This window comes from Daucus carota, chromosome 7 (genome assembly GCF_001625215.2).
Source record: "Daucus carota subsp. sativus chromosome 7, DH1 v3.0, whole genome shotgun sequence".
Classification (NCBI taxonomy): Eukaryota; Viridiplantae; Streptophyta; class Magnoliopsida; order Apiales; family Apiaceae; genus Daucus; species Daucus carota.
In genome coordinates, this window is record NC_030387.2 from 4,854,457 (window position 1) to 4,875,621 (window position 21,165).

General features: G+C 34.7%; 3 protein-coding genes across 7 annotated transcripts; all 3 read left to right on the forward strand.

The window, feature by feature from the left end:
* The first annotated feature begins 4,208 nt into the window (after positions 1-4,208).
* On the forward strand, positions 4,209-5,501 carry LOC108194335 (protein BIG GRAIN 1-like E). Its single transcript, XM_017361287.2, has one exon. It carries the CDS (start codon positions 4,474-4,476, stop codon positions 5,440-5,442), a length of 969 nt encoding a protein of 322 aa, XP_017216776.1. The 5' UTR covers positions 4,209-4,473; the 3' UTR covers positions 5,443-5,501.
* Positions 5,502-7,315: 1,814 nt separating this feature from the next.
* Positions 7,316-8,813, forward strand: LOC108195729 (uncharacterized). Of its 4 annotated transcripts, none has more exons than XR_010285914.1 (5): positions 7,316-7,561; positions 7,643-7,919; positions 7,995-8,299; positions 8,369-8,456; positions 8,549-8,813. XR_010285914.1 is itself a non-coding variant. In XM_064082254.1 (3 exons), the coding sequence occupies exons 1-3, from the start codon at positions 7,412-7,414 to the stop codon at positions 8,111-8,113; spliced, it is 546 nt and encodes a 181-aa protein (XP_063938324.1). In that variant the 5' UTR covers positions 7,316-7,411; the 3' UTR covers positions 8,114-8,813. The 4 variants fall into 4 exon arrangements, 1 of the variants encoding a protein (XP_063938324.1); XR_010285915.1 differs by having other exon boundaries at positions 7,995-8,115; positions 8,230-8,456; XR_010285913.1 differs by having other exon boundaries at positions 7,995-8,456.
* A 552-nt stretch (positions 8,814-9,365) lies between these two features.
* On the forward strand, positions 9,366-19,896 carry LOC108193855 (uncharacterized). 2 transcript variants are annotated; one of them, XM_017360689.2, is made up of 14 exons: positions 9,366-9,684; positions 11,162-11,269; positions 11,365-11,499; positions 12,173-12,700; positions 12,919-13,060; positions 13,173-13,496; positions 13,607-14,107; positions 14,502-15,346; positions 15,430-15,515; positions 15,597-15,815; positions 16,064-16,192; positions 17,539-17,883; positions 18,556-18,671; positions 19,570-19,896. In XM_017360689.2, exons 1-14 carry the CDS (start codon positions 9,583-9,585, stop codon positions 19,620-19,622), a joined length of 3,633 nt encoding a protein of 1,210 aa, XP_017216178.1. In that variant the 5' UTR covers positions 9,366-9,582; the 3' UTR covers positions 19,623-19,896. The 2 variants fall into 2 exon arrangements, with proteins under 2 accessions (XP_017216178.1, XP_017216175.1); XM_017360686.2 differs by having other exon boundaries at positions 9,368-9,684; positions 19,528-19,896.
* The last annotated feature ends 1,269 nt before the right edge of the window (positions 19,897-21,165 follow it).

A 21,165-nucleotide genomic window follows, 5' to 3' on the forward strand; every position in this document is an offset into this window, starting at 1 on the left:
TTGTAGACTTGTACTAACTCCGTCCCAGTTTATATGAGCCGTTTAATATTTATGCCTACTTCAATATCTTTAAAAGAGACACCTGTATATAATATTTTCGTACAAATACAAAACTGGAATGCAATATATGCTCAAGTCATTGCAACCAATATTGCAGTATTTTATGAACTAATAGTATAGACTCCGGTTGAGTTGAAAAATAGTGATTTTTATTATTTCGAGTCATGTTCTATCCTTTAAAGTTAGTATAAATTTTCATGTAAACTCGGGCTCATTTCAAGTAACTAATTAGTAAAATGTTAATAGGATAAATTTCAGCACATGGCCTTTTCAATTCCGGTTCCGCCACAAAATATAATATACCAGATCCCGAGTACTTCTCATAAATACATCGGTTTTTCTAGTGTGTGCCCATGGGCACATGCTAAGCGCGGAGTTTTATAAGTTCGGGAGATTTTGATTGGCTTTTGTTTCCTAATAATGGTGGACCCCTGCAAATGCAACAACCACACCAATAAAAACCTCCCAAACTTATAAAGCTCCGCGCTTAGCATGTGCCCATGGGCACAGACTAGACAAACCCTAAATACATTGTACTGAATCTGAAGTGGTTGCTGTATATCATCAAATTTGTTTCAGCACCCTCATTATCTTTGTTATATGTGTGTGTATAAGAATTAGTGAATGTCGGATCATATGTAATCTGAATATTCTGTCCCCTCCAGAGTTGTGTAGTTGGTTTGGTGCACAAGGGTAAGATATCGTGAGTGTGTCAAAGGAAGGCGCCAAATATATGATTCAACACTCCCGTAACAGTTTAAGGTGTTAGGAGAAGGTCCTAATTACCGGAACTAACGAGGTTATTTTTTTCCGAATCTTGCATGACTAATTACAGCAATTAACAAGCAATCGAATAATTAAAGTACTCTAAAGAAAAGCTATCATCATAAGATTGACCCGCAATGATCATAATTAGTAGTATTTGTATATGTATATGAGATTGACATGCATGTAGAGAGGTTGAGATGTATAGAGCTAGCTGGGCCTGGTGACTGTATTATAATGGCATGGCCAACACTACTAGAAAGCTCCACTAAGACAAGAAAGTAAGACATAGAATAGAAGTTGTTGAAGGATCCAAGGTAATTATCTTAGATCTTTGCCCCCCATTACGCACAACATCAACATCTGTAGTTCACTACATCGATCATCACTTGCAAATCTTAAAATTTGAGAGTTTAAACATGTTGAATAATAGTATAACATTATGTTCGCCTCTTCCTCTCGGACTTTAAAGTTTTAAATAAAACAGTTGTTTTCAGTTAAAAATTAATTTATAATTTAGCAGAAACTCACTTAAATATTTACCAAACTCATAATTTACCTCAATAATTCAGAAATCTTATTAACTATTGAGGGACTGGTGTAAGAAATATTTTAAAATCTTGTATTTATTAAGGTATTTGTATGAATATATACTTTTTAGTTTTTGGTGTTCTTTATATTAACATTTATTATTAATATCAAAATTTTAAATATTAATATTTAATTAAATATTTATTATTTATATTAATAAAATAAAATAAGGAACCCAGTGAGAAAAATTTCTGGGTCCGCCACTGTGTTTTAATCCTCTCACCCCTGTCTGTTTAATCCAATTAATTATTTGTTCAGTCATTATCTTCTGACACTTTATGATTTTAGATGAAATAAGAGCAACTCCAACGGAACATCTCCCTTACCTATAACGAGCCTACGTGGACAAAAATAGGGGTTTGAGTAAAATTTCTTCACTCCAACCATTAGGGGTGAGCAAAAAAAACCGAAAAACCGAAACCGAGCCGAAAAACCGAAAAACCACACCGAAAAAAACCGAAACCGACAAAAACCGAAAAAAACCGTAGCTCAACCGAACCGACGGTTACGGTTTTACACCTAAAACCGAACCGAAAAACCGAACCGCTTATATAATATTATATAATTTATTATATATTATATATTTTATATAAAATAAATTATTACATTGGTATTATTGGTATATTATCTGCTAAGCAAGGAACTATCCACCTCAACTATAGTTACAAGTCAGCAAGTTACAGTAGTTTGTTATATTTAAGTAGAGAGAGAGTAATAGAGTAGTTAGTAATTAACATCATTTCCATAAAGAGATACTGTGTAACTAAGCCTTGTATTGAATTCTGATAATTTCTAAGTAATGCAAGTTCGTTTCCTTAAAAAAAAAATACTGGGCTGATTCATACTTTACATTTCTGGATCATCTTTACATACCGTAATAGTGCCCATCTACTTCATTTCGGTTATATTAATAAGTATTTATATTTTAAATATTTTCTTTCTTATTTATTTTGGTAAAATACGTACTAATGAATAATATTTAATTAGTGATTATACCTTATTTTTTATTAAGAAAATTTTGAGTTGATTATTAAATTTGTATAATATTTTTATTATAAGAAACCGAAAAAAATCGTAACCAAACCGACGGTTAACCGAACCGAAAAAAACCGTTTGAAACGGTTCGGTAACGGTTTTAAGGTAGAAACCGAACCGAACCGCCATGTACGGTTCGGTAACGGTTTTAGCTAAAAACCGAGCCGAACCGACCCGTGCACACCCCTACCAACCATCCTCTCTTTACCTAAAATTTTTAGGTGAGATAAAACAAAACCCCATATTTAGGGGATAGAAAAGCAAGCCCCTATTTTTTTTCCACCTCATCTCCCTCTCTCATTTTCTTTCATTTTTCATTTTCCCTCTTTTTTTTATCTATCTCATCATAGTAAAAATTCTAATAAAATATTATTTTTTCAAATATAGGGATGATTATAGGGAATACCGTTGGAGGAAAACAAGTTTTTGCTTACCTATATTTTAGGTAATCATTATTTTATTATATTTTAGGGGTTCAAAATAGGTAACACCATTGGGGTTGCTCTAATAGAATTTATATTATTCTGTCCCACTGTCATAATTCTAGCTACTCATCAAACATATACACATGAGTAATCTGGGAGCCATAGCCATTCTACATCATAGCTACTTTCACCTTTAAACTATAACTAATTGGTTATATATTTGTAAGCCAAGGCTTCTAACGAACGTTCAAATCAAAAATCATGACGTCCAAATGGAAATGCATGATGATATCGCAATATAAATTCTCAGATATTAGCACAGTGGATACTCTTTTTTTGGACAATAAAGCATCACAGATCGATATAACTGAAGTAGTATACTCCCTCCATCCAAAATTAGATGAGCTTTTTGCTCATTTCACATGTATTAAGAAGTATTAAATGATTGTTCATTTTTCCATCTCTACCCATATTAATTGTGTTGACTTTCTATAGTATTAGTTAGATGGTGCATTGAAAATGATAAATAAGAGAGAGTAAAGATGGAAAATTGTTAACAAAAGTGCATTGAAAAGAGAGAGGCTCAACTATTTTGGGATAATTTTTTTTTTTAAAAGGTCATCTAATTTGAGATGGAGGGAGTATTAAATTTTGCAATATAATAGTTTATAAAACCAATGGCCTCTTGGTACTGGTATTGCCTCGCGTCCTGTTACATAGGTGCATATTTATTGTGCATGTAATTATTAAAACTTGAAGCATAATCCAATCTGTAACTCTGGTTTATTGTAACGTAAACTTGCATACAGAGAATTTTATCAACGGAAATGTTATTTAACAGCAAATTTTTTATTTTCAGAACATATTGTTAAAGAATCAGTTGCTCAATTGCAACAAGGGAGAAAAACATAAATCGGACTGCTAGTTTTCGAAAAATAAGATAAGCCAATCAGACCCATTATCATGAACTTATATATGGAATTGTTACTTAAAGGCTAAAGCTTGAAACTATAATTGAGTTGACCCAGTTTAACATGATGACAGCGCTGCAAGTGATCCCGAATTTTAATTTGTAGTGCAGAATTCAGATGATCTATAAATATTAGGATTAATTTAAGGGTTTGTCTGGTCTGTGCCCATCACATGCTAAGCACGGAAACTCATAAATTTGGTGTGTTTTTGATTGATGAGATTGGTGTGAATGCAGGGGGGCCATCATTATTAAAAAGGTGTAAGCCAATCAAAACAAGAAAAAGTTATCAAATTTTGTGCTTATTGTGTGCCCACGAGCACACCATAGAAAAACCGTTAATTTAAACGTCGAACATTGACTATAAATACAGAAGAGAATGATGATCATAAGTGGAAAGTCACACTCCTCCATCACTACTCTTCATCATCACAACAAATCCACTCTCTGCAACAACCCTTTTGGTTTCTCATGCTTTGCATTTCCTTATAATTACTATACAACTAATCCTTGAAATGCCCTCCACTTCTTAAACCAATTGCACACTACACTCCTTCAGAAATCGCGAACAAACATATTATTACTAGCTCAGAGCACGCGAGTTTTGAGGATCCAGGAAGATCAACCATGTCCATCCAACAAGTACCTGAGAGAATTTGGAAGAAATCATTTCACAATAGGCGTGACTCGGATGAGCTTGACGTCTTTGAGGCAGCAGGATATTTCTCGGGTGCCAATGAAGTTTCGGGTTACCAGAAAATGTTGAGATCAGGTAGGAGGACCAGCCTCGACATTCCTATGATGAGTAGTACAAGAACTTCCATGATTCAAGAACAAGCCCATCAATATGATAATGTGATCATGCCCGAAAAACCAACAAAGGAGAAAAAATACAAGCAACCTAATTCACCAGGTGGAAGGCTCGCCACTTTCTTGAATTCTCTGTTTAGTCAGAATTCTTCGAAGAAAAAGAAATCTAAATCTTGCTCTGCACAGTCTATGAAAGATGAAGATCACGAGAGCCCTGGCGCGAGGAGAAAAAGGAGAAGCAGCATTAGCCATTTTCGCAGCTTTACTAGTACTAATAATTCTTCATCCGTCAACAACTCAAAATCATCATTTTATTCTTCTTCAAGTTCAGAATTCACTACACATCCTAGTACAAACACTCCAACGAAGAACACCTACAAGGACTCCAAGCCTACAATACATCTCAACATGTCGTCCAAGAGTAACAAGTATAATGTTAATTCCACTACTTGGCAAAAAAATGAAGATCATGACAATGTTTGGATGGACGAGGAGGAATTCAAGTTCAGCACAACAACAATCTTTGACAGTAACAGAGCTCCTTCCCAGAACCGCGAAATCTTTGGAAATGGTGCATTTGATCACGAAAAAAATCAACCATCAGAAAGAGATTTTCGAAACTTTATCAATGAGATGGACGATGGTGCAGAGAGTGATTCAAGCTCGGATCTGTTCGAACTGCAGAACTATGATTTAGGCTGCTGTACTTATTCAAGCGGACTTCCTGTTTATGAAACAACTCATATGAGTAGCATCAAGAGAGGTGCACCCATGATCACTAGTTAGTGGCGCTCTTTGAATATGTAATTTCCATTTTCCATATCTATGCGAGTATAGTTTAATTTTGTCTTGTGTGTCGATAATCTGAGATTTTGTTGTAATTCATCTTTCGAAAATTCAAGAATTTGAAAGATACGACAATTCGCACAAGATTTTACATAGTACTCCCTCTATTTTTCAATATATGACGTTTGACTTTTTGGCACACACTTTTAAATGTTTTGACCGGGTAGTTAAAAGTATTATTTTTGAATTTTTTTTCAGAATAAAAATAAGTAATCAAAATTTTAATTCACAAAAGAAAAAAAATAAAAGTGATAACTTTTACTATCCGGTCAACCCACTTAAAAATACGTCCCCAAGTCAAAAAGTGACATAAAAAAACAGAGAGAGTATATAATTTGAATTCATTATTTTCAAAAATTATGTGCGGTCACAGAATAAATGGGGTGTGTTGTCAACTATATATCTAATCACACTTTGATTAGACTTTCAACCAAATTTATTAACTCAACCATCAGTTGTTCTGATTTAAAAGAAGCTTTCTTTCAATCTTTGACTTTAAGCATAATTAGTGGAGGATTAGTGCACACGCATCAAATTAAGTCCCAAACATCTAATCATATATTCATACACCAGATAAACGGTTGAGGTGCAGATTTGTAGTTAATCGGATATTTGAAATAGTCTAGGGTGTATTCGATTGAGATTTTGATAGATTTTTTTCAATTTTTAAATTTGAGGATATTTGATTGGGATCGTCAGAAATCCATTAAAATCTAGAGGTGCTCAATTGTGATTTTAAACTATGCTACAAAATCTGGTATTCAATAAGGATTTTAAATTATGCTTAAAAATTCTATGGTATTCAATTGGGATTGTTTAAAATCAGAATCCAATGGTTTTCAATTGGGATTATTTAAAATCAAATAAAATCTGACGGAATTCAAATGCACGATGAATGTATTAGATAAAACTTAAGCTCCAACTTGGATAATTAAGGACCGCTTTATTACTTGCTTTTGCTATGTCGCACGATGAATGTATTAGATAACTTGAATTTGCTGTAATTTTGTTTGTAATTATCAACAAAGTACTTTGTTTCTTTTTGTGTAACTGAATGATCTGACTTTCTATCGATTCCCTATTTAAATATTTATGCATCCTTTAAGACCATATTGTTTGTAATTATATCGACAGAACTTTGTTTCACGTCTAACTCCTCATTTAAAGAAATATATGTGTAATGCTGCAATATATATATATATATATATATATATATATATCCTCCAGGTTCAGACTTTATGTTGTTGCTGAGGATATTTCTAGGCAGATGCAAGTTGTCTTAAGAGATAGGGAAGTTCGTACTATCACTGGGAGTAGAGCTTCTGATTTAGCTGATGAGGTATTGTTCATATTTAAATCATCATATTACTGTTAATTTAACTATAACAATTCTTTGAATAGGTCACTGGGAGTAGAGTACAGTTTAACAAATGAACAAAACTGTCTGGTGCTGCTCTGCAAAATCGTAATTTTCACAAACTGTATTTTTGCCCTAATGCAATAGACTATTTACTTTTGGGATAATGTTAGTATCAAAAAACATTTGAACGTGCTGTATAATACGTTCTATCCTTCTGAAATTTTAGTGTTCGGATTCTATCAAGTGAAAAATCTTTTCGGATTTATAGTCTGCACATTCGACTTATGGAAAGTTCCAAATAGATATGCCAAAATTTAATATAACTTTGCAGGTGGCAGAGAAAAAGCACAATTTGTAGCATAGGTTTTGCAGGGCACTCAGACCAGACTGCATATATGCACAGGAAATCTGAGTTAAAGTCACAAGATTCCTTTCAATTATAGCTACCAGCCAAGGAAAAAACAGTGACGAGCACTAAAACATTCAAAGAAGTGCAATCACCAGGGGCTTTAAATCCAGGTCTGCTTCAAGGAAAAAAATCACACAAACATGGCTGAGATCCCATACCAAATGATATCAAACCTACGCCCTCAAACAACGACTGCATGGAGGCTTAAAGTCCGAGTAACGAGGATTTGGCAAGCTATTCATCGCCAGGGAGATACAGTAGGTATAAACTTAATTTTCGTCGATGAATTGGTAAGTAAAACCGTTTCTTTACCTACCAATTATTCAACCTCAAGGTTTATTAGGTTACTAATGGTAGTTCTGCTCTAACAGGGAGGGCGCATTCATGCATGGATTGCTGCAGCAAACATGAATCAACTTCAGAATTTGATTACAGAAGGAGAAACCTATAATGTCCATAACTTTGTTGTTAGGCAATATGGTTCCATGCAAACTTACAGATGCTTTCAAAATAATGTCTTCATCCAATTGTATCATATGATTGAGCTCCAAGTGGCTGAAGGTGTGGATTACATCCAGCGTCATGTGTTTCACTTCACTGACTTATCAGCTATAATGGATGCTGCAAGGGAAAGCAACTTTTTAATCGGTCAGCCATATTTTTTCAGTACAAGAGTTCCATAAAGCCAGTCTATTTTTTCAAACTGCTTATTTTGTTAAGTAGATGTTGTTGGCATTCTACAACAAGTGCAACCACTCAATACCTACAGGAACAAATATAATCAGCTGAAATACAACATTCAGCTTACCATCAACGATATGCAGTTTGTGTTAATCTTTTAAATGTAAGCTCTGATACAAATACTGCATGTTCAACAATTGAATTTTTTTATCAATCTCTTAACAACACTTCTGCACAAGTGATATTCTACGATGAAATGGCACAATCTTTTGATCAGGAAGTCCATAATGCTGACCAACATCCAGTTATAGTTATCATCGCCAATGTTAAAGCTACACTCATCCAAGGTAGTCCTCAAAATATTGCATTCCTGTTTTTTAATATCTTCATAAAACATTGTCAAGTTAATGTTTTAGGTGAGGAGAAGCTGACAAACTATCCACCGACAAGGTTTTTCATAAATCTTAATCATGAAGCAGTGGAGGATCTCAGAGATGCATTCAGGTTGGCACTTATGTAATGTATGATTTTGTAAATAAATGTCAATCAATTGAATGGTAAAGATTGGCAAAATTTGAATCGATTGAATGCTACAGATTGACAAATTGGCGTCTCCACTAATGTTCGCAAAGAAAAGGATGCAATGAGAGGACTATACTATCTCCATCATGCTATTCCTATCATCCATCACGTTGTTTATCTTATGTAATGTATGGGTTTGTAATAACATTTGGGAACTTTGTACTTTTGAATTTTATCTTTGCATTTGGTTTGGTAGCCAGATTAAGAACTTTGTATTATTCTTAAGATAATGGTGTCGTAGGTTTGTATAACTCTGTATTAAGAACTCTGTTTCCGTAATCTGATTTGCTCCTTTCATAGAATCATGTTTGAAATGGATAATGTTAACGCTTATGTAATTTCCTTTCTATATTTAAGAATCATCCAGGTATGAGATAATAATTATTTTTCCATGTAATTTAAAATATGCAGAGGTCCAGCAACGCGGGCTTAAATACTACTCCCGCTGTCCCATTTAATTGTATACGTTTCTTTTCAACTGCTCGACACGCATTTCAATACTCTTATAAAATATAGTTCCGTAACGTATTTTTGAGATTTTCTTTTTCTGAATAAAAATATAACATCCAAACTTTAATTCAGAAAAAGAAAATTTTAAAAATAAATTACACAACTACACTTTACAGGAGCATTAAAGTCCGTGCCGCGTCCCCGTCCCCCAATGTATACTACTCAGGGGGACAGAGGGAGTAGTTAAAATAAGTTATGAAAAGAAGTTCTAGCATAGTACAGTACTCAGATGAGAACTGAGAATACACTGTGTCAGCCATTAAATGTTACACAAAATATTAATTGTCTCTATAGAGTAACTACAGATAAAATTAAGTTTGCACATCACACAATATTTGCACAAAAACATAAGGGCAATAACGTAAACACCGTGATTTGCATCGAGCAATTTTGATTTGCATTCTATGGAGGGAAAATCGAGATGGCTTTGAAGTTTCGTGCACTCATTTCCCGCCATTTTAAACCCATCTTTCTTTCTATCAACAGAGAGAGAGTGAGAGAGAGAGAGGGCGCGCGAGAGAGTTCTCTATAGGCGGCGATGGCGAAAAGAGAGAGAGACAAATCGGACGGTTTAGAAATCATCTCAGTCGGTTCGTTGTACAGCGGTCCTCTAGACAAAAAATACTGGAGCTCATCTAGGGTTCGAATCTCATCTCCTCTATATTTTTCTAGACATTCGATTAGCATTACCATGTTTCCTTTGCTTAAGTTGTATATATCGAAGCTTCCGAAATTAAATCTATTTAATTATGTATGGATTTTAGATGTATTTGTATTTATTTTGGTGTTTTAATTGAATTATTGATTATGATTACATGAACAAGTACATAGTGCAGTTTATGTATTTGTTTTTCGAGACTATGCCGTGGCTTGATTATTTTTTAGTATGCCACTTTCTAATTTATGCTTTCTTAATTAGTATTTTAGTGAGGCTTTTAGAGTTAATTGCAATGAAATGAAATGTAATTAAACTAGTTTTCTGATTTGAACCTTGTGTACAAGTTTGTGTGTAGTCGAAGAAGTACATTATCCAGTTGACTTATTTGTTTAGTGAACTTAGGTCAATATTTATGTGATTGTTTGAACTAATGGATTGATCTACTTGGAAGTAGCGTGAGGTATTAGTATGAGGTTAGGATGTGATGATGGATGCGTATATTTCAGCTGTTGAAAAGCTTGTATGCAGGGACGGATCTAGGAATCTAGTTAAATGGGGCAAAAATCACCAAAAAAAACTCTCGTTAGAAGCCAAATTTTCACTTAACTGAATGTGGTTTGAGTTAATTGATTAAATAAATATATAAATTTGTGATAAGAAATATAGAATATATTAAAGCTGCACTAGTGGGATTTGAAATCAGAATCAACTGACCATGAATGTCATGCATTAATCATGATATCACTGAAAATAAAAACAAAATATAAAAATATAAAATATATCAAAGTTCTAACATCACTGGGGGCAATTGCCCCCAAAACCCATATGTTGTGTTTAGTTGGGGTGAATGGAATGGAATGAGTAAAAATAAAATAAAATAATAAAGTGTAGGAGGGAGGACTTTGAAAAAATGAGTGAGTGTAAATTTTGTATGATAAGATTTGGGTTGAAAATAGGTATGATGAGGAATGGAGCATTCCTTCACAAAATGGAGGGTTTGAGCTCTAGTTAAGGGTGATAAGAATGGAATGGTGGAAGGAATGAAATTATTATACATTCAACAAAATTATAGTTCAAATCTCATTCCAATCCCTCCATTTTCATTCACCCCAACCGAACACCACAATGGTGTGCATCCACCCCTGCTTGTATGTGTGAAATGAACTGGGGGGGGGGGGGGGGTGATACTGCACGATAGCTTGGCGCCATGAGCGTTCAAGAAAAAGGACAAGACCAAAAGTCTCTCTCTCTCTCTCTCTGTTTTCCTTTAATCTCTATCTATTTTTATTTATATACAAGAATTGGTGAACAAGGTGTTATAGTTTCCCATAAAGGACTTTTCGAAGAATGTGGCTAACACGTCAGTTAAGACGTTTGTATAGTTTGTCCAAATGATTTAAGCGCTTAAGTGATTTGTGTTTGCTTTACCTCCTCTAAGTTTAACTTCTGATTTTTGCAGGGTAAAGATAGATACCCGTATCCAGTTGGGTACCATGCTATGCGAACTCAAAATGGTGTCACTTATACAATGCAAATTCATGAAGGTCTTAAAGGACCTTCATTTACGGTGTGTTCCTGGCCACATACAATTAGAACATGCGATACTTAATAGATTTTGTTCACGTTTGGTTCTAAAAGCTAATTCATTTCATCGAACTGCAGATTACATCGACAGATGGGCAGTCTTGCACCGGGCAAACCCCAGATATTGCATGGAAGAGCTGTCAAAAGACAAGCGCTAGTCATACAAAATTGGGGCATGGCAAAAGATACTCATGCAAGATAGATGGTGTGGAGGTAGAACCTTATTTCGTGTAAAACAATTTTCTTAAATTTATATTCCCATTATTTTTCTCAGTAATCTTCATCTGCAATTGTTTATTGATCATATTGTAAGAAATCTTCATTGCTACAATCTGGTCTGTGACTTAGGACCTGTCTGTTACGGCCTTTTTGACCAAAAGAAGCCCTTATATTATATATACAGGGATTATAACAGTAAATATAAGATTATGAGCCCTTCTGTGGAGAAGTTTGTTGTACTCTTTTATAATCTCTTCGCACAATACCAAAGAAAGGGATAAAAATAAACATATTACAACAGAGTTGGTGACTGATTACTAATCTCCATTACACTCCCTTATCGTAACAGCTTTAGATAACAGCTAAGCATCCAGAGGGACTTGTGTTGTTCCAAAGGGTGCGAGTTTGAGACTTCGATTTCTAATTGGTCATGTATGATCTGAAATAGTTGTTGAAACCATTGCTCATTTGATTTGCTTGATTATTCTTATGCTTTAATTGATTGATGACCTTTCTTCTGATTCTTTACATATATCTACGGTGTAGCATTAATTGTCAAGGCATTTGCATTCTTTCTGCTCGATGATTTCCAGAACTTTAAGAGTCACCTGAAAGGAAACAACACAGTTTGCTAAATCGTGCCATTTTTTTTGCATGTAATTTTCAGTTTTTCGGGTTCAAAAACCAATTTGTTCTCCGATTATTTCGAGAATTGGTTGCAAATGTTAATAGAAAAGCGGCGTCTTCCAACAATTGCGAAGGAGATCTGGAGACAAAGCATCAAACTCGCTGCACGGAACCATGCAGAAAACATGATCTGGTACAGTACTTGGAAAAACCAGAAGTCACGGGAAAAAGAAGCAGGAGATGTGGAGTCTCTGCTGTGAAGTCAATTTATGGGACACGCAGTAATGCTGTTCCAGCACCTGAGTTAAGGAGCCAAAAGAAGAACATTCAGAGTCAGAAAAACTGTTCCTGCTCTCCCTCAAATGATAGTCACGGTGTATGTAATAAATTAGGGACTATAGATGCATCAAAAACCTCAAAAACGATAGACGAACAAAAAGATTGTCTGCATTTAGTTTACTCTTCTGAACACTTCAACAATGAAATCTGCAAGGAAGATGTGAGTGTGTTTGTTTCCTCACATGAGCATGCTGCTATGACTGGAAGCATGTTCAATGAGAAAGAACCTGTAAGAAGCTACCCTATTGTTCTCTTTTTTATCTTCAGTAAGAATGCAGTCAGTGTTACTTGCTTTGCTTATCTATATGTAATATCCAGTTGAATGAGATTTGTAGTTTTAGCAAACCAAGAAGCAGTTTTGTTTTGACATTTTAATTTGGTTGTGGTAGAATTTGGTATTAGTTATTATAGAAATATTACAAGTAAAACATTCTTCAATTCTCACAGTTTAATAGGAATAAAGTTATCAGCCCACCCTTGTTAAAATCCTCGGAGAAGGTGGAGAAAGAAGAGACCCTGTTTCGAAATGCTTCTCAGACAATCAATGATTTGTATCTCTGTGCACCTCACTCTTTGGACGTTGAATTAGGTAATACAAACATTATTATGTTATAGTTATTTTACATCTGTGTTTTTTCTTGGTAGGAAATAATTTTCATATCCTTAATCTCACTATTCAGCTATTGACCTCCTTTATGTAGATGGCACTCTGAACTCCAAGGGTGTGAACGACTTAGCTGCTGCATGCTTAATTACTCCTGATGATTCAAAAACTCAGTCATGTCTAGGAGAGGAGACTGTCACATCAACTGAAAATGTTTGTTCTGAAAAGAGTGGCACTGATTCAGTTGGGCAAGAAATAACCACATCAATGATGACAGTTCTTCTTCCACGAGCACTTCCTTTACTCAAGAAAGACACGAGAAAGAAAAAGACTACTCTGAACACGTCAGGAATTTCTGTCTATAAGAAGAGATCTAAATATAAAAGCAGCAAAACAAACCTTGTTCCAGAAGTTACTTCTGGTAACGTCTAAACTTCACCAGCACCTTAAGTAATCATTCTGTTCCAATGTACAGTGTGGACTTGTAGGCATCTTTAAAATTTATGTCCATCTCATTATGTGCCCTTGCAGTTGCCTTGATTACTGAAGACGCTGATGGAGAAAAACAAAGAGAAGAGGAAAATATTTCAAGCACTGATCTTGGTTCAATGAAACCACCTTTTGCAGATATAGGACCTATGGTTCTCGATAATTATGACAACAATCAGAGTGAGATGAATGTCGATAATCAGTATTTAACCGAGCCTCCTTCGGGAGATATAGCACCCATGGTTCCTGATAGCTATGACAACAATCAGAGTGAGAGGGATCATTCACTATTGGTTTCAACTGCTGTCCAAGAAGATTTGGTTAGTTCTGGTCGAAACTACTCTGCACCAAAAACTACTAAACTTCCAGTTACTGTTAATATGTTGCAGGAGTCAACAGTTGGCGCCACATTACACTTTTCACATAAAGAACATCAACCCTTGAGTGAGAGACTTCAATTCCACAGGAAGAAAAAATTGACAAAAGAGCCTGCAATTCCATGTCAACAAAAATCTGTCAAAACTTTTTCCGGTGCTATTGAAGGTATTGCTATTGGGTCAGCCTTAAGTTATAACATGGTTTCTAAGTTATCATGATGACTTTCCTGTAATCATCTACCATTAGAATTTCTCACTTGTTCTAAATTTCAGATCTGAATGACTTAATAAACTAAACTATCATTCTGAGGTGCATAAGTACACACTTTAATCAACCTGAATGATATAGTTGTGCTGCCATTCTTGTGCATATGTATTGTAATGAGTGTTGTCTTATACGCATGTACCTATTCTATTCAACTCGATGCTTTATATAATTTTTTTTTAAATTTTATTAAGTAATGCCATGACTTCTTTTGCTGTTTTATTATGATTCACATTCCTTATGACAAAGTGCTTTTATATTACACCAACTGAGTGTATTGGTGATTGCATTTCAGAAACTGTTTGTACAACAGACGCGGAAATAAATCCCCTTGAAAGTTTAGTCAAGGAGATTAATGACGAAAAGGCGCGAGATCACACCAATAAAGAAATTTTTGGTGAAGTCCTAGGTGTTGGTGATCTAGCAGCAGAACGAGATATACCTCTTTCAGAAAGTATAATTTGCAGAAGTTTGAAAGACACAGGCGCTCTGGAAGCACGTGCCACTGGTAGTATAGCTACATCAGACAATTTTCAACAGAATTTAAGTTACAACTTGAGTAAACACGATTCTAAGTATGAAGAAAAGAATGATGGGCAATGGTCTAAAAAAAATCGAGACAGAAACTTTATGTTAGCTGAAGCTCCAGGACGCCATATCTATAAGGTTACACCACCAACAAAAACTCAAAATTCTTATAGACCTGCTATATTTGAATGGGATTCTCAGGATCATGATAACAAGAAGTCGCCTCAAAACCAAGCCCTCCCGGAGCTAGATGTTTCTTCACCATTGTTGCTGGACCAAGGGGAAAGCTTTAGAAACAAACTAATTTCAAGGAATATAGAGGAAACTGGTTCTGACTTGACTGCTCAGACCAACATGAAGCATGACAGTGAAGGGGGCAATATTTTTGAACTCATGGGTTGCTATATTCACCCTAAGCCAATATTATCAGTCTTATTGAGCATAAAAAACGATGCAATATGCATATGTGTGTTGTGTGGTTCTTTTGTGGACAAACAACAGACTCTATATATACATAAAACACCGACTCAAGGACAAAGGAAAGGGTGCCCCTCGTTGATTGGTCATGCGCCAATCGTATTTCCAGTCACAAATGATGCCCTATGTAGAGAAGTAAGTTCACTGTACTATTGTGTATGTATACAGTCATCTAGTGTTTAGTAATATATACCAACTGACATGCTTTGTTTTTACAGATTGCACTAGATGGATCTAGTTTGCAATTTACTCCAGATGGTCAGTATCTTGTTCTGCTTGATTGCATTAAAGCTCCTTACTGCAGGTTGATTCAGTTTGTATCACTTGTTCATTTATGCAAAAACTTGTCTGTAAATGAATTTTAATTTTTTACTCATGTTCTCAGGAGAGCAAATATTTCATGTCCATGCCCAGAATGCACATCTGCTTCCAATAAGAAGAATGCAGTGAAAATTGTTCAAGTAAAACCTGGATATATGTCAGTTGTGGCTACACTGAAAACAGCTAACACTATACATTGTATATTAGTATGTGAACCAAATTATCTTCTTGCCGCTGAAGAGAGCAAAAAGTTGCACCTCTGGGTTATGAACTCAACGTGGAGGTGAACATTTTCTAAAATTCTTTTACCCCAGTGCTTGTTCCTTTAGCATTTGGCAGTGTCTTATATCTGATACTATTTTTTTTCTTTTAACAATTGCTTAAAAGCCTGTTTGTTGGAAACATAACAAACTATTATAAAAGGAACACATAGTAATATTTGGCTGGTTTATATTATCTACTTAATAAAGTTTGAAGTAAAGAGTTTCAGTCTTGTTTAATGAACTTTTTTCTTTGAATTCTTGCATGCAGTAAAGAGATTACTGAAAGATATTTTCCCATATCTGATTGCATGGATCCATATATCATGGAGTTGAAGAGAATACCAAAGTGTTCCACGCTTATTCTTGGTCACAATGGGTTTGGGAAATTCAGTTTGTGGTATGCTGCCTCTCTGTGTAATACATGTCTTTTGTATGCCAAAATAATTTTTAGTCATTTTCCCCTTCAATTTTTTGTTTATCTAGACTCCACAACTCACCAGTCAGCGAGTGATTTAACACCAAAAATATCCAGAAATTTTAACTTTTCAATTCTTTATAGGGTTCACTGACAAGAAAATCTTTTTACAGTCTCCAGTTACAATTATAACTATGGTGTGTTTAATTTTATATTTCAACACTAACTGTGAATTATACTCTACTCTTAAACCATGGCATGTATTAAGTCTTGACAGTTTCTCTCTTAGTTGCACACTTGCATTTATTAGGACTTAGTATATAAGACATCGGGATGTTAGCTTCAAAATCATCACTGCATTCATATCTGAGTACAAAGTTGATACCTAAAATGCCACAGTGATATAACAGAATATTTTGCTTGCATTTTTAAAGAAACACTCAGTATAATAGATTATCTTGCTTGCATTTCCAAAGATACACCAGCAGTGGTTAGTTGGGGATTCTGCTATAATTTAATCCAAAGGGATCAGTTTTTGGTTTCAGCCAATAGCTGACATGACCCCCACTCCTGATTGTTTGTTGTGGTACTGGTGCAGAACTGGAGTAAAACAAACGCTACTTTAGAATTGAATCAATTACAATCAATTACGTTGCACAATTTATTTGATCCTATGCTTGCATTTCTTAATTCTGAAGGAAATAACTTACATCGTTTGTCTTCAATTTTCGATGTGGTACAGCTGCTGTCATGTATCATATAATCTAGGAGTTCAGCATGTACTTTAGTTATCGTTCTTTAAGGGGTGGCAATTTCGGGTAACGGGTCGTGTTCGTGTCAGCAATCCTCACTCAAAATTGAATAAAACTTAATATTGAAGTTATTAGAAATGAAATTCTAATTTCGGGCCATTTCGGGTCAATCGGGTAATTTTCGGGTCACTTTCGGGTTTTGTCTCAGTAAATCGGGTTGCGGGTTCGGGTCAGGTCTGGGTCGGGTTTCGGGTCGTGTGTGATATTGCCACCCCTTCTATTATTCTTACCTGGCTTCATTATGATAGATTATGAGTTTTTGTAGCTTCTCTCCCTTAATAAATAGAACACATAAATATAGCATGCTATATTTTAATTCCTTTATGTTGTGGTAAATTGTTTTGTTTTGTAATGCCATCACAATTTATCTGTTTCCTTCGCATTCTACCTTTTAGGCTTTTTCTTTTGAAATTCTCTCATTCATACCATCGCAATTTTTTTTTAAAAGCAGCATTATAGAAGTAGTTCCAAAAATCTTTTATGCTATCTGATGCAAATCAGTTTAAAAATTTCCAGGGATATAGAAAAATGCATTTTGGTGTCAAGGTTTTCTGCAGCAAGCACCTCATTATGTAGGTTTTCTCCAATTAGTGCGTTGATATCACGAAGGCAAGGAATTGTTGCAGGCCTAGATGAGGAGCAAAATAATAACATTATAGACGCAAGTACAAATTTATTCCTGGAAAATGCCAGTACCCATACATGTACTTTAGAAGGAAAAGATGTGTTGATCCCACTCCTCATTTCAAATACTGATCTGCACAGCCATCAATCAAGCGATTATGAAATGAACAAACTTGGGTGGAGACAAGCTCTGTTGGTCAATAATGAAATACTTTTGGATGATATTTTGGATTCAAGGTGCCCTGAAACTTTTTCTTTCTTTCTTTATTATTATTCTCTTTTATATCTTAGCATTTTAAGTTTTGGGATGAGTCTCACTTAGTAATAAATGTAGTACCCTAAAGATTAGTTCCTCCTGTCATGCTATCTACAAATTAGATAGTAGAGCCTTGTTGCATGCAGTATAAATGTATAGTCACATTTGCATAACATGTTAGACCAACTTTGTCTTTCTTCTTATGCAGTTGTATTCGGTACTTGAGTACTTGATATAAACGTCATAGAGGTAAAAAGTTTGCTGGATTAAATGAGGACTTTCACTAGACAAGTGACAATGCAACATTTCTTATATATATGGACTATAGTTGTGTATAATTTCAGTAATAAGCAAGAAGCACTAGAGTAGGGCCTTGTAGATTGCTCTTTGTGAAGAGAAATGGCTATAAACAAAAGCCATAATATATAGCACCCAAATCAGGGTCTATGATATGTAAATTGCATTAGGAAATTGATGATAATTATCTTTGAGTTGCTTAACTGTCTTTGGTGCTTTTCCCTAGACTGTATGTATAAAATGAAAAATGTAATTTCTTTTTCTTGTCATTTCGGAATATGAGATTATTTTCAAGTTCTTAAGCTAGGGTCTCAAGTTACTCACTGAAATTTTAATTTTAATTTTAATATATCCAGTGCTGTTGCGGTTGGCACGGTAGCTGGTCATGGAATTATTGGCACGATGGATGGCCTTGTGTACATGTGGGAATTGTCTACAGGTGCTACTCTGGGAAATTTGCATCAGTTTAAAGGTATATATTCAAGTTAAACCCTTAAACCTTTTCTCAATGCAATATGCTTCCATCTGGAATACACATTCTAGATGTGTAATCTGTTAATAGTTTATATTATTTATATTAAATTTTGTCAATTCTACCTTTACACATAGACATGAGATATAACTTTGAAGATTACAGAAGTATATACTTTGTAAGGTCTTATTCTTACCAATTATTTGGTTCAAATATTGGCTACATATTTTTGTAAGAAGTTAAGCTAGTTGGGTGGGTTATGCTTAATTTTTAAATTGATTTTGTAAATTATTTTTGATCACTTTCTGGCTCATTTTGATGCGATAATATTGGGATTTAATAATCCCACCCTACTAAGAGTATTATTTATCGTATGAATATGACCTAAAATGTAACTAAAATCGGAACATTAGCTGAACGACTAAAGTAGTATGAGGTTAAGAGTAAATAAACCAATAATTTAAAAAGGCTGAACGACTAAAGTAGTAGTGGTTAAGACTAAATAACCAATAATTTAAAACGGTATATTTTTGATAAAGAGGTATATTGCTTAAGGTCACAATGGCCCTTTCAGGAGTCCTTGCTGCCTTGCTGGTCTTCATTTTGCCGGAGACAGCCATTAGCATAACAGCTTGTCATCTCTAGTCTCTTTATCATCAACCAAAACAAAACTCAGCTTCTCTAGAGAGCTCTGTAGAGCAAATATTTGTCAGAATACTCGAAATCCGTTTTTACTGATATTTGTTTCCCATACCTATCATAATTCATTAGTTTTGTACAATGAATCACCTGTTCAAGTTTGATGAGTTTATAAAACCTGAAAATGGTTTGTGTTTCTTCTTTGTGCTGAAATTAGGATCTGCTGTCTCATGTATTGCAACTGATGGTTCAAGCTCAGGTGCTTTTGCAGTAGCCGCCGATTGTTGGCTGCGAGTGTACTTGCACTCTTAACAATCTTGTAGTCACTCAAGGATACAAGTAGACAAGGAAGTTTACAAGGTATGGATAGCACTCGCCAGTTGTACAAGTTCCAACCTATTGTTTTAAACAAATGTACAAGTTTATGCCTTGAATGTAACAAGTAGCTGGAAATTTTTAGGTGTATAGTTCGGTTTTGATAAATTGACGACTTTAATCTATAAAAGTGTATAGTCAGTTTATATTCAGTTTTTGGAGCTGCTACTATCAAGAATTTTAAGATAATCTTTTGCCAACTTCTTTCCAACTGTTTTCAACTCAACATTAAATTCAACTTCAATGATGAAGGTACATACACAAGAAATGTAATCACAATGTGTTTGCCTAATGCATGATAGAAAAAAGCCGAGTTGCACTCTAATTAGAGCACCATTTCCCTTTTTCTGTGCTTATAAGATAATGTTTAGTATGCCTCTGTTTATCATGAAATATTACTATTAAATTTTTAAGTTTGCTTTTTATAATTTGAAGGATATGTGTAGTAATATATAGAGTATGGGTGTTGGCCCTAAGTGTCACTGTTTAGTAGCAAAAGACCTCTATTGTCATTTTCTGAAAAAATGGACTTTAAAAGGCAACTTCGTGTTGTTTAACAAGCACGCAACTTTAAGTCGTGTTTTCTGTTGAAAACGCAACTTCAAGTCGTGTTATCTACTGAAAACGCAACTTTTAAGTCGTGCTTTATGTTGAAAACGCCACTTCAAGTCTTGTTTTCAGCTGAAAACGCAACTTCAAGTCGTGGTTTAAGTTGAAAATACAACTTCAAGTTGTGTTTTACTCAGAAAAATCAAAATGCAACTTCAAATCGTGTTTTGAAGTGACAGCTGGGGCCATTTTTAAGAAAACGATATTGAGGCTCATTCGACCTAAAATTGTGATTTTTTGGACCTTTTCTCAGTATATCACATGTATTTAGTTACGAAGTAGTGAAGAAATATAAAATTTAAACAGTGCCCCACTCTTTCCCAGGGCATACCTTCTGCCTTCTCTGAATAAGAAAGAAACAATGCTTGTGAGACTTCAAACTCTCATCCTGCAATTCCATCTAATCATAACCATAGTAATTATGGTAGAACAAAAAATATTGCAGGATCATAATTTATCTCCCTTGCATAAACACAGAGTTTCCAGCCCCCAGGGAATGATGAATCTGTTGCGAGAAATGGAATGTAAATTTGGCAAGTCGATTCTCCCTGCTTAAGCATTAAAAAACTTTATTTTTAGACTGAGCAAAGTTATACTATATTTGGTCACATCACATCTGTCCATACCGGGATAGATTCTAGTGGTCCAATCCATTACAGAAAGTAGAGTGGCTGGTGAATGCGTTTTTGATCGTATACACATCATTCAACTCCACATTTATTGATATCACTTGGAGGCTTCAAACATCACTTGGATATAATAAAAGATTGTGATAGAGGAATAATTATGTTTGAAAAAGAGGTGAGATGTTGAGAGAATTTGCATAGAGAAACACAAAAAATTGATTACCAAAACTTATAATGATTATCTG